Source organism: Phaenicophaeus curvirostris, chromosome 22, assembly GCF_032191515.1.
Source record: "Phaenicophaeus curvirostris isolate KB17595 chromosome 22, BPBGC_Pcur_1.0, whole genome shotgun sequence".
Taxonomy (NCBI): Eukaryota; Metazoa; Chordata; class Aves; order Cuculiformes; family Cuculidae; genus Phaenicophaeus; species Phaenicophaeus curvirostris.
The window spans coordinates 7,027,996-7,040,927 of NC_091413.1; the positions used below are offsets into that span (position 1 = coordinate 7,027,996).

At 56.5% G+C, this 12,932-nt stretch overlaps 2 protein-coding genes across 12 annotated transcripts in view; both read left to right on the forward strand.

The window, feature by feature from the left end:
* The window catches only part of HSPG2 (heparan sulfate proteoglycan 2), a 58,930-nt gene extending 55,515 nt beyond the window's left edge, over window positions 1-3,415 (forward strand). For 5 of the 8 annotated variants that reach the window (XM_069874843.1, XM_069874849.1, XM_069874845.1 and 2 more), the window contains 5 exons: window positions 184-262; window positions 349-419; window positions 514-597; window positions 666-815; window positions 1,118-1,382. In XM_069874843.1, coding sequence (XP_069730944.1) covers window positions 184-262; window positions 349-419; window positions 514-597; window positions 666-815; window positions 1,118-1,367 — 634 coding nt within the window. In that variant the 3' untranslated portion in view covers window positions 1,368-1,382. Of the gene's footprint in view, window positions 1-183; window positions 263-348; window positions 420-513; window positions 598-665; window positions 816-1,117; window positions 1,383-2,923 lie in introns of those variants that run through there. The other 3 variants (XM_069874846.1, XM_069874848.1, XM_069874850.1) reach the window with 1 other exon arrangement.
* Window positions 3,416-4,957: 1,542 nt separating this feature from the next.
* USP48 (ubiquitin specific peptidase 48) overlaps window positions 4,958-12,932 on the forward strand; it is a 33,165-nt gene continuing 25,190 nt past the window's right edge. For 3 of the 4 annotated variants that reach the window (XM_069874887.1, XM_069874890.1, XM_069874888.1), the window contains exons 1-9: window positions 4,958-5,121; window positions 6,568-6,688; window positions 6,928-7,084; window positions 8,289-8,416; window positions 9,363-9,487; window positions 10,685-10,793; window positions 11,992-12,125; window positions 12,383-12,465; window positions 12,745-12,924. In XM_069874887.1, coding sequence (XP_069730988.1) covers window positions 4,988-5,121; window positions 6,568-6,688; window positions 6,928-7,084; window positions 8,289-8,416; window positions 9,363-9,487; window positions 10,685-10,793; window positions 11,992-12,125; window positions 12,383-12,465; window positions 12,745-12,924 — 1,171 coding nt within the window. In that variant the 5' untranslated portion in view covers window positions 4,958-4,987. The remainder of the gene's footprint in view (window positions 5,122-6,567; window positions 6,689-6,927; window positions 7,085-8,288; window positions 8,417-9,362; window positions 9,488-10,684; window positions 10,794-11,991; window positions 12,126-12,382; window positions 12,466-12,744; window positions 12,925-12,932) is intronic. The other variant, XM_069874889.1, reaches the window with a different exon arrangement.

The window sequence follows — 12,932 nt, forward strand, 5'->3', positions numbered from 1 at the left end:
TGTTCCCAGGGTGCTGCATCTTTCCTGGGGTGCTGCAGCGTTCCTGGGGTGCTGCACCCCTCCTGGCACTGCCCCCTCCCAGGTTGCTGCATCCTCCCAAGGAGGGCGCTGCACCCATCACGTCACCGCATCTTCGGGGTGCTGCGACGCTCCCCACCCTGATCCATGCCCCTCTCCTCGCAGCTCACCCGAGGCGCCCGACAGCATCGAGCTGGAGCTGCGGACGCTCAGCGCTGAGGGGCTGCTGCTGTGGCACGGGGCGGTGAGTGGGGCCGAGCCCCCCAGGGGGTCGGAGTGGGGGTCGGGGTGGGGGTCAGGGTGCTCCTCACCCCCTTGTTGCGCCCGCAGGATCCTGGTGAGGGGGGCAAAGCCAAAGATTTCATCGGCCTCGGCTTGAAGGACGGACACCTGGTGTTCAAGTGAGTGAGGGGGACCTGGTGTCCCCGCCGGGGGACCCGCTGCCACCCACGGGTGTCCCCAGCGCTGAGCCCGTGTCCCCCCTCAACCCCGCAGCTACCAGCTGGGCAGCGGCGAGGCCACCATCGTCTCTGAAGATCCCATCAACGACGGCGAGTGGCACCGGGTGACGGTGACGAGGTGGGTGGGGGTTGGGGTGGGGGTCAGGGTCGGGGGACAGGGGGGCAGGTGCTGATGGAGCCGTGCAGGAAGGGCCGGAGAGGGTGGCTGCAGGTGGACGGAGAGGAGCCTGTGAGTGGAGAGTCGCCAGGAGCCAACGTCATGGCCAACACCCAGGGCAGCGTCTACGTGGGTGAGGAGGCACCTGGGGGCCTGGAGGAACGTGGGATGGACACAAGGTGGACCTGGGATGGATGTGGGATGGGATGTGGGATGGACACAAGGTGGACATGGGATGGATGTGGGATGGACACAAGATGGACGTGGGATGGATGTGGGGTGGGATGTGGGATGGACACAAGGTGGACATGGGGTGGATGTGGGATGGACACAAGATGGACGTGGGATGGATGTGGGATGGACACAAGGTGGACATGGGATGGATGTGGGATGGGAAATGGGATGGACACAAGGTGGACATGGGATGGGATGTGGGATGGACACAAGATGGACGTGGGATGGGATGTGGGATGGACACAAGGTGGACGTGGGATGGAAATGGGATGGACACAAGGTGGACATGGGATGGACACAAGGAGGACATGGGATGGGAAATGGGATGGACACAAGGAGGACATGGGATGGGATGTGGGATGGACACAAGGTGGATGTGGGATGGATGTGAGATGGAAATGGGATGGACACAAGGTGGACATGGGATGGGAAATGGGATGGACAGAAGGTGGACATGGGATGGACGTGGGATGGGAAATGGGAGGGACACAAGGTAGACATGGGATGGGATGTGTGATGGACACAAGGTGGACATGGGATGGACAATGGGTGGGACACATGATGGGATGTGGGATGGGGCACAGGATGGACATGAGGTGGGTGAGATATGGGGTAGGACACGTGATGAGACATGGGATGGGGATGTAGGATGGACACTAGGTGGATATGGAGTGGTTGTGGGATGGACATTGGGTGGGATACAAGGTGAGACATGGGATGGAACATGGGCTGGGACATAGGATTAACACAAGGTGGACATGGGGTGGGTCATGGGAGGGGTTACAAGGTGGGACTTGGGATGGGACACAGGACGGGACATGGGATGGGACTCCTGATGGGACATGGGGTGGGACGCTGATGGGTCAGAGGATGTATGTGTCCCATAGGGTGGGATGCGGGGTGGAATATGGGGTGGGACATAGCGTGGGACATGGGATGGGACGCAGGATGGATGTAGGATGGGGCATCTGATGGGACGTGAGGTGGGATATGGGATGGGACACAAGAGGAGACACAAGATGGATGTGGGGTGGGACACAGGATGGACGTGGGATGGGACACGGGGTGGGATGTGGGATGGGACACCTGATGGGACATGGGGTGGGACATGGGATGGGATGTGGGATGGGACACCTGATGGGACACAGGATGGACATGGGATGGGACACAGGATGGGACACGGGATGGGTCACGGGATGGACGTGGGATGGGACACGGGGTGGGATGTGGGTTGGGACACCTGATGGGACATGGGGTGGGACATGGGATGGGATGTGGGATGGGACACTGATGGGACACAGGGTGGGACACCTGATAGGACATAGAGTGGGATGTGGGATTGGACATGGGATGGATGTGGGGTGGGACACCAATGGGACACAGGATGGACGTGGGATGGGACATCTGATGGGACACAGGGTGAGACATGGAATGGACGTGGGATGGGTCACGGGATGGATGTGGGATGGGACATGGGGTGGGACGTGGGATGGGACACCTGATGGGACATAGGATGGATGTGGGATGGGACACGGGGTGGGATGTGGGATGGGACATGGGGTGGGACGTGGGATGGGACACCTGATGGGACATGGGGTGGGGCATGGGATGGGACATGGGATGGGATGTGGGATGGGACACCTGATAGGACATAGGATGGGTTGTGGAATTGGACATGGGATGGGATATGTGATGGGACACTGATGGGACACGGGATGGACGTGGGATGGACACCTGATGTGACACGAGGTGGGACGTGGGATGGGTCACGGGATGGACGTGGGATGGACACCTGATGTGACACGAGGTGGGACGTGGGATGGGTCACGGGATGGACGTGGGATGGACACCTGATGTGACACGAGGTGGGACGTGGGATGGGTCACGGGATGGACGTGGGATGGACACCTGATGTGACACGAGGTGGGACGTGGGATGGGTCATGGGATGGACATGGGATGGGAGGTGGGATGGGCGCCGCTGGGCCATGGGGTGGGAGGTGGGCACAGGACGTGGGCACAGGACGGTGCCCCCATCTCCGTGTCCCCCGCAGGCGGCGCCCCGGACGCCCGCAGCCTGACGGGCGGCAGGTTCCCCTGGGGCATCAGCGGGTGCCTGCGGGGGCTGGCGCTGGCGTCGGCCGGAGCCCCCCTGCACCCCATCGACCTGCGACACGGCGCCTTGGGGGGGTCCCCTGCCCCCCCGTGCCCCTCCTAACCCCCCCCCAGGAAACCTGGAGGGGAAGGGGGAGGTGGGAATTTAGCCAATTTTATTCTTTTTCCAAAAAAACCCCAAACCCCACAACCCACCAGGAGCAAACGGGTGCTTCGCTGCCCCGGGGCGGCTCGGGGTGGGGGGCCGGGACCCCCCAAAATGTTTACACACACACCCCCCCCAAACACACACTCCTCACCGGCCCCCCTGAAGATGGACTGGGGCGGCCGGGCCGCTCGGGAGCCCCCCGGGGTGGCAGCGGCGTGGGGGGCGAGGGACAATCGGGGGGGACCCCAGAGGGGGTCGGCGATTAAAAGGAGAGAGAACCAGAGAGGCTGCGGCTTTTCGGGGGGCGGGAGGGGAGGGGATGGGGTGGGATGAGGGGATTATGGGGGGATAAGGGGGAATTATGGGGGGGATATGGGGGGTGGGATGGGGGGATATGGAGAGGATGGGGGTGAGTTATGGGGGGTGGGATTGGGGGATTATGGGGGGGATGAGGGGGGATTAGGGGGGGATATGGGGGATGGGCTGGGGGGGATTAGGGGAGGATGGGGGTGAGCTATGGGGGCAGGATGGGGGGATTATGGAGGGGTGAGGGGGGATTATGGGGGGGATATGGGGGGATGGGATTAGGGGAGGATGGGGGTGAGCTATGGGGGGTGGGATGGGGGGGATATGGAGAGGATGGGGGTGAGCTATGGGGGCAGGATGGGGGGGATTATGGGATATGAGGGGGGATTATGGGGGTGAGCTATAGGGGTGGGATGGGGGGATTATGGAGGGGGTGAGGGGGGATTATGAGGGGTGAGATACAGGGGGGTGGGACGAGGGAGATTTGGGGAGGATGGGGGTGAGTTATGAGGGGTGGGATGGGGAAGATTATGAGGGGGGATTATGGGGAGGATATGGGGGGTGGGATGGGGGGATTATGGGGGATATAGGGGGTGGGATGTGGGAGATTTGGGAAGGATGGGGGGTGAGCTATGGGGGTGAGATGGGATTATGGGATATGAGGGGGGATTGTGGTAGTGAGCTATAGGGGTGGGATGAGGGGGGGTTATGGGGGGAGATTGTGAGGGGGATGAGGGGAGATTATAGGGGGGATATGGAGAGGATGGGGGTGAGCTATGGGGGGTGGGATGGGGGATTATGGGGGTGATGAGGGGGATGAGGGGGATGGGGGGGGATATGGAGAGGATGGGGGTGAGCTATGGGGGCAGGATGGGGGGGGATTATGGGATATGAGGGGGGATTATGGGGGTGAGCTATAGGGGTGGGATGAGGGAGATTTGGGAAGGATGGGGGGTGAGCTATGGGGGGTGGGATGAGGGGGGTATGGGGGGAGGTGGGGTGGGAGGGTGAAAAGGGGGCTCCGGGGGCTGGGGTTGGGATGGTCTGGGGGCTGGGGGGGTGCTAGGAGGGGTCCTGGGGGGATGATAAGGGGGGTGGAAGCTGTGAGGGAGGGGTTGGGGGGCTGCAACGGTGCTGGGGGGGGGAGCGGTGGGTCAGGTGGGGTATGGGGGGCTGTGGGGGGTGCTGTTGAGGGTATGGGGCGCGTCGGGGGGACCGGGGGTGGGCTGGATGGGGGGGGGGCGGCGGGGGTGATAAGGGCGGCGGGGCCGGGCGCTAGGATCGCGCGGAGCCCCACGGCGGGGCCGGGCGCTAGGACCGCGCGGAGCCCCGCGGCGGGTTCGGGCCCCGCCCCTTCGGATCAAGCCCCGCCCCTCTGCTCAGGCGCCGCGCTCGTCGCAGCCCGGATGCGTCACCACCTCGCGCCCGTCGCGCGCGTGACGTCACGGGCGGCGGCGGCGGCGGCGGCGGCGGCGGCGGGAGGGGCCGTGCGGGGCCGGGCCGGGCCCGGGGCTGGGAGGTGGGGAGGCGGCCTCTCCGAGGGGCGGCGATGGCGCCGCGTTTGCAGCTGGAGAAGGCGGCGTGGCGCTGGACCGAGACGGTGCCGCCCGAGGCGGTGGCGCAGGAGCACATCGAGGCGGCCTACCGTGTCGGGCTGGAGCCCTGCCAGCGCGGCGCCTGCCGGTACCTGCGGGACCCCGGGGGGCCCTCACCCCTAGAACCCGCACCTCCGGGGCCTCGGCACGCCGGGAACCCAAATCCCTAGGGACCCTCAGCCTCCGGGACCCCCATCATCCCGGGGCCCCAGGACTCCAGGACCCCCATCTCTAGAACCCACATCTCCGGGGCCCCAGGACCCCAAATCCCTAGAACCCACATCTCCGGAGCCCCAGGACTGCAGGAACCCAAATCCCTAGAACCCACGTCTCCGGGACCCCAGCACCCCAGGACCCCAAATCCCTAGAACCCACATCTCCGGAGCCCCAGGACTGCAGGAACCCAAATCCCTAGAACCCACGTCTCCAGGGCCCCAGCACCCCAGGACCCCAAATCCCTAGAACCCACATCTCTGGAGCCCCAGGGCTCCAGGACCCCAAATCCCTAGAACCCACATCTCCGGAGCCCCAGGACTGCAGGACCCCCATCTCTAGAACCCACATCTCCAGAGCCCCAGGACTCCAGGACCCCCATCTCTAGAACCCACATCTCCGGAGCCCCAGGACCCCCCACTTTTGGGACCCTCAGCCTCCGGGGCCCTACCTGCTGGGATCTTGGACCCCCGGGACCCCAGTCTCTGCCCCACACCGGGCCTGCTCCCCCCAGGGCTGCAGGGAACCCCTCACCCTGTGTTTGAGGCTTAGTGGCTCCCCCATTCCCTTCTCTGGGCCTCTCGCTTGCCCCCAGCGCTGTGGGGGACCCCACATTTCTCTCTCCTTCCTGGGGGCTGGGGAAGCACCTGCCTTGTCTGGGTCTCCCGAATTCTGTGGGGACCCTCCGTATTCCATTCTTAGGGACTTCCATTCTTGGATTGGGAGGAGGAGCTTGCCTTTCATGGCTCCCCAGATACAGGGACTGGCCTGGGGTTGGGGGGGACTGTACTTTCTGTCCAGCTCCCCGCATGTAGGGGACCCCCCTGGGGTCTTGGGGAACCCTGCTCTCTGCCTGGTTCCCAAGATGTAGGGAATCCTCCTAGGGTTGTGGGGGACCCCTTTCCCTTCTTATTTCCCTGGATACAGGGGACCTGCCTGGAGTTGTGGGGGATTCCTCTCTGTACCTGGCTCCCCAGATACAGGGATCCCCCTCCTTAGGGTTGTGGGGGACCCTGTCTTGCTCCCCAGATACTTGGACCTCCCCTGGGGTTGTGGGGGACACCTCTCCAGATACAGCAGAGCCCCCCAGGTCCTGTACTCTTCCCTGGGGCTCCCCTTTCCCCTTGTGTCTAGTTTCCCATGTCCTTGTTCGTCTATAACCACCCTTTCTGAGGAGTTTGAGGGCCACTGTCCCACCCCGTTTGCTCTTTCGAGTACTCTGGGGTCTCCCTTGTTGTCCTTCTCCCCCCTAGTCCCCCTCACAAGGGCTAACAGGTCCCTTCCGTGAGGGTGACGGCTGGGACGGGCGCTGCTCCTGCAGGAGGAACTGTCGGGGGAACCCCAACTGCCTGGTGGGCATCGGGGAGCACGTCTGGCTGGGCGAGATAGACGAGAACAGCTTCCACAACATCGACGACCCGAACTGCGAGCGCCGCAAGAAGGTAGCGTTGCCCTCAAACTCATCCCCTGCCCTTCCCGGTCCCCGTGGGAGGATTGGGATGAGGGGAGGTGACACCTCGTGTCACCCTGTAGCTACAGAATTCGGGATGTGGCTATTTGTACGATGCCGGAACGGCATTTCCCCAACAAGCAGCTTTAAAAGCAGCCACCCCCATTTTGGGATTTCTCCTTGCTCCTCTGCAGTGGCAAGTGATGATTGTTGCTTTCTCTCTTACGCCAGAACGCGTTCGTGGGCTTAACGAACCTCGGCGCCACGTGCTACGTGAACACTTTCTTGCAGATGTGGTTTCTTAACTTGGAGCTCCGGCAAGCCCTCTACTTGTGTCCCAGCACCTGCAGCGAACGCACAGCCGGAGAAGGCGACCCGAAAGACAAAGGTGCGTGGGAGCTGTTTGCAGGAGTGGTTTTACTCTTTTTCTCCTTAATTTTTATGTGTCGGCTTTGAGGTAACGTTCACTGGGAGACAGGTGAACGTTGCGGTCGGTGCAATCCACACCACGTAGAAGTTGTGGGCCAAAAGACCATCTTTATTGGTTTTACAAGACTTTTTATACCCCTTCCCGAGCCACGCGTCCGTGCACGATTGGTTTAGCTAAAATCCAACAGTTCATAATTGGATGACTCCTTCTCAGTTGTAACTTCATAATTGGGTGATTCCACCTGCGGCCTGGCAGCTTCCTAATTGTGTTTACTCGGCTCTTCTTGGCGCCTTCCAGCTTCTCCAAGGATACAGGGGCATCTATTCAAGGCCAATGTTTAAGTTCACACACTCTTAACTCCTCGGACCAGCCGCGGTTTCCCACAAGTGAAGCTACAGCCGCTCATCTGATCTCCTTGCCTTGGTTTTTGGGAACAAATCACCCTTCACCCGAGTTGTTTCTTAAATCGGACTGAGCTGAGCTGATTAAAAAGTCTGATTTGCATTTATTTCTTGCTGGGCTGCTTCCCAAACTGATTCCCAGCTTAATGGTGGCGCTCAGGGTGGAAGAATATGGGCTGAGGCTGATCTGCGCTGACGTGGAATCGCACTCATCCCATGAGAGAGTGAAGATTTAGGTCTGTGACACGAATGAGGCTCCTAGTGCCTGCGCAGTAGGTGCAGGTGACTAATTTCTGTGCCTTTATGTGTGGCGCAGCCCTATAGATGCACTCTGGATCAGGGCAACCACCTGTGTTTATGGTATTTTTAAATGGTTTCTCACCATTTAGGGTTAATAAGAAGTTGTTGCTACGGGATAATCAATGCACGCTGCTTAATAAGAAGTTGTTGTTATAGGATAATCAGTGCACACTGTTTAAACCATTCGCTGGCAGCTCTTGCTTGGTACTGCAAGATGTTTAAGATTGGATTTGTTGATCTTAAGGATCTTTTCCAACCTAAATGATTCTGTGATGATTGGCTTGTGCTGGGACTTTGCTGTCATCACCAACATGAACCTCTTCGGTTCAATTCGAAACAGCTTTTAAGGCAACGCATCGTTTCTAGTCATTAAATCTACTCCTATAAAGCAAGAACAAGGGGATAATTATCTCTTGCCTTCAATTACTTGCTGTAACTTGTGCAACTCGTTGTTCCAATAGAGTATGAGCCTCAGACCATTTGTGAACACCTGCAGTACTTGTTCGCCTTGCTACAGAACAGCAAGAGGCGCTACATCGATCCCTCTGGATTTGTCAAGGCACTGGGCTTGGACACGGGACAGCAGCAGGTAGGTTGGAGGCACTGGGATCTGCAGCACCATAAAAACACACAGAGAAGCGATAAAAACACACAGAAGTGGTGCTCAGGGCTCTTTTTATCATTGTTGGAGGCCAGGAAGGGATGTGATGGGGACAAAGTCGTTAGCGCTTGACCCACCGTGCAGATTGGGAGCTGTGAAACTCCTTTTGCAAGTGTTTTGTGGGCTGTTCCTCCCTGGTGAGCAGTTCAGCAGGGGTTAAGGGGTAAGAAGATGTTTTATCAGGTTGTAAAGAGCCAGGAGCTTATGGAAAGCGTGGTTAGAGCCTGCGGGGCTGTCACCAGAGCTAAGAGAGCTCAGGAGAAGGGCATGGCTTGAAAATACACTTTGAGAAGCTCGAGCGCTGGCGTGTGTGTCCTTGAGAGGCCGCGGGAGGGAAAGGAAGTGGTGATACTAAAGGGCAGCTGGGAGAGGCTGAAGCCTGTTTGTTTTTAGAAGGGGAGATCAAAGGAGGGCCAGAGTGGGAAAAGGAGGCCCTCAGATGAGTGTGGGGAAGCTCCCAAGCCTGACAGGGATGAATCCACTGGGCACCTCCTCATTTTGGGGGTGTTCTTGCTTTTCCTCTCCTCTCTAATGTTATCAGGACAGCTTGTGTTGTATGCCTGGCTTTGACAAACAAGCATTAACAGGATATAAAGCTCTGCAGGAGAGGTTTTTCCTTCCAGAGGAGCAGGGCAGAAGTCAAACCACATGGCCAGGCTGGCTGAGAGCCATGTTAATAACTCATGCTGGGGGCCCTCACGCTCCTTTTAGGCAAATTCCTCTTTCTTTAGTTCTCCTGACTGGTCTTTTTCCCATTCAGTGCACGGAGGAGGCTCTGTGCAGCCAGGGCTGTGGGTAATTAGGAGTAAATTAGCGACGAGGTTGTGATTGGGCTTTGTGTTGTGTTGTTAATGGCCTTGGCTTTCTCTTCTAGGATGCCCAGGAGTTTTCAAAGCTGTTCATGTCGCTGCTGGAAGATACTTTATCCAAACAAAAAAACCCAGATGTCCGGAACATCGTGCAAAAGCAGTTCTGTGGAGAGTATGCCTATGTCACTGTGTAAGTATTTAGTCTTTAGGAAGAACTTTTCTGGGAATATTTAAATGTTTTAGGAGAAGTTGAGGGGGGGAAAAGGTCCCTCCTCATGGCCGGAGCAGGTAAGCTTCTGCTGAAACACTTTATAAGAGGATTTTCACTTTTTGGATGGTTTTGGTATGGTTTGCTGGCTGCTTTTAATTAAACCTCCAAGTGAGTTAACGGAACATGAAGTCACAGAATCGTAGAGTGGTTTGGGTTGGAAGGAACCTCAAAGCCTGTGGAGTCCCACCCCTGCCATGGGCAGGGACACCTCCCACGGGATCAGGGGCTCCAAGCCCCATCCAACCTGGCCTTGAACCCCTCCAGGGATGGGGCAGCCACCCCTGCTCTGGGCAACCTGGGCCAGGGCCTCCCCACCCTCACAGCGAAACATTTCTCCCTAAGATCTCATCTCAATCTCCCCTATTGCAGCTCCAAGCCATTCCCCTCACCCTCTCCCTGCCCTCCCTGATCAAGAGCCTCTCCCCAGCTTTCCTGGAGCCCCTTTCAGTACTGGAAGCTGCTTTAAAGTCTCCCTGGAGCCTTCTCCAGGCTGAACAACCCCAACTCTCTCAGCCTGTCTTCCATAGCAAAGGTGCTCCAGCCCTCGAATCGTCTTTGTAGCCTTTTCCAGACCTATTCCAACAGTTCCATGTCCTTATATTGGAGATTCCAGAACTGGATGCAAGAATCCAGCTGGGGTCTCATGAGAGAGGAGCAGAGGGGCAGAATTACCTTCCTCCCCTCCTGTAGACAGAAAGTAGAGTTCTCAAAGGTTGTATTTTTATTCCTGACTTCTCAGAGCTGTGTCTTTCACTTAAAAAAACAATATAAAACAGTGTCTGCAAGTTATAAGCGGGTGCTCCTTGTTTTCCTCTTAGATTCTGTTGTCCTGTTTATACCTTGTGGAGTTTTTGTGGTGTAGAATCACAGAATCAGCAGGTTGGAAGAGACCCACCGGATCATCGACTCCAACCATTCCTATCAAATACTAAATCATGCCCCTCAGCGCCTCGTCCACCCATCCCTTAAACACCTCCAGGGAAGGTGAACTGCAATAATTCTGTGTATTTCTCCTGGCTTTACAGCTCAAGGAGCAGTTTAGAAGCGGCTGGGGTGTTCAGCCACATGAACCAGTGGATTGTCCTAATGTGGTTTTTTTTGTTTTTTCAATCCTAGCTGCAACCAGTGTGGCAGGGAGTCCAAACTCGTGTCTAAATTTTACGAGCTGGAGTTAAACATCCAAGGGCACAAGCAGCTGACAGACTGCATAACAGAATTTCTTAAGGTATGAGCTTGGTTTTTTGAGTCCTGCTATTCTTAGTGAAGTGTTTTAATTCCTTTCTTTGGTTAACAGCCTTCAGGTTTGGTTTGGGAGAGCGGAGACTGAGTTGTTTCAGTGAGATGCATGCAAAAGGAAATGTTTTTTTCCTTGCAGACCCTGAAAATGAGGAGTGAGTCATTTGAGTGGCTCCTGAGTAGCACCAGTGGCTCCCCAGTAGCACATGCGCATGATCCAGCTTTAAAAAGCACTTGGAAGTCGCATGTTAAGTTAAAATGCTTCCCAGCCAAGTCTCTGTGTGCTTTGTCATGGATTGCAGTGGGAGAATGGCTGCTTTTTGTTTCCTCTGCTGGTTCTCATCTGCATAGCAACAGGAGGTATTCCCCACGCTAAAACGTGCTCTCAAAAATACTAGCCAGGGCCTGGAATAGCTGCGACAGCTGCAAGTGCTCTTAATTTTGACTTGAAAATTTGCCTAGAGCTTAAGATCCAGCACACGGTTTGAGGTGTGGATTCAGCTAAAAGTATTTGGAGCAGAACTCGCCCTGAACATGACTCCGTACTCTGAGCTGTCTGTCTGCTGGGCAGCAGCTGATGCGCTCAGCAAACCGGTTGCTCTGCTGTGTGTACGTGTATTAAAATCCCAGAATGATGAACTTCAAGTTTGGCAGAGTCTCCTTGTAATGAAACAGCCCCGTGACCTTGTTTAGGGCAGCGGGGAGTTCTCCTCCAGCCTAATCCTTCCACTGGCTCTGCTCAGGCATGGACAGCGACTCTTGGAAGGTGATGTTTGCTTGGCTGAGCACAAGAGGCTTGTAGTTTCCAGGCTGGAATGTGGTTTTACATTAGCTCGGCCCATGTGAGCTTGTAAAAGGATGGTTTAATGACTTTCTTTTTCCGTAGCGCTCACTGGTGTCAACTCAAGTCAAACAGGGAGCAAATGTGACTGTCCTGTGAGCAACCTGAGAACAGGGCTTGAGTCTAAAGTTGTCCTTAAAGAGCAGCCCACTGTGGCCGTGCTTGTAAAGCACATTTATTAGCGTGCACTTCTAATCCAGGGGTTATTTCAGAAAGCAGCTGGATAGAGATTTAAGCGGTTAAAATAACATCCATGCTTTTCAGTCTCCAGCTGTTGAGGAGCTCGGGCTGGCTGGCTTTTGGGTGGTAACTTGTTCTCAAGACCTTTCTTTCCGCCCCCTCGCAGGAAGAAAAATTAGAAGGGGACAATCGTTATTTTTGCGAAACTTGTCAGAGTAAGCAGAACGCCACGAGGAAGATCAGGCTGCTCAGTCTTCCCTGCACCCTCAACCTGCAGCTGATGCGCTTCGTGTTTGACAGGTAAGTCCAGCGTAAAAGCAGGAATCATAGAATCATAGAGTCACCAGGTTGGAAAAGACCCATGGGATCATCGTGCCCTGTGTTGTGTGGAAGCTCTTTGGAAAGCTTGTTCTGTGCTTTCTGCGTTGATTTGAGAGATTGAGGGTTGGGGGCTTGGGTGAACCGCCCTGGGGATGCTTGGTGAGTTTGAAGGGGGGTCATTTTGAGGTGTGAACTGTTATTGCTGTCCCCTGAACTGAAACTTTGCCTCCACACAGGCAAACTGGCCATAAGAAAAAGCTCAACACCTACATCGGCTTCTCCGAGGTGCTCGACATGGAGCCTTTTATGGAACAAAAAAGTGAGTTTTGTGCGCTGTTTTGTACCTTGGCAGATGAGAGGAGATCCTGAATCTCCTTTTTGATGGAAAATCATGTCAAGAGGTGTTTGAAGGCCGTGTTCCGCACAACTGCTTTGCGAAGTGGGTGTGAAAACCGCAACCTACTCGGCGAAGTCTTGGAGAGAGATGCAAGTTCAAGCGCAGTCTTTGTCCGCTGCCTCTCGAAGCGTTAAGTGCTAGGGAAGAAAAGCTTTGTGCTGTTTCATCTGGAGCTCTAAGTAACAGCTGCTTTCCTTCCAGACAGCATCTACGTCTACGAGCTCAGTGCCGTCCTCATCCACCGGGGCGTGAGCGCCTACTCCGGGCACTACATCGCCCACGTGAAGGATCCGCAGACGGGCGAGTGGTACAAGTTCAATGACGAAGACATCGAGAAGATGGAGGGGAAGAAACTGCAGCTGGGGATTGAGGAAGATCTAGGTAAAATC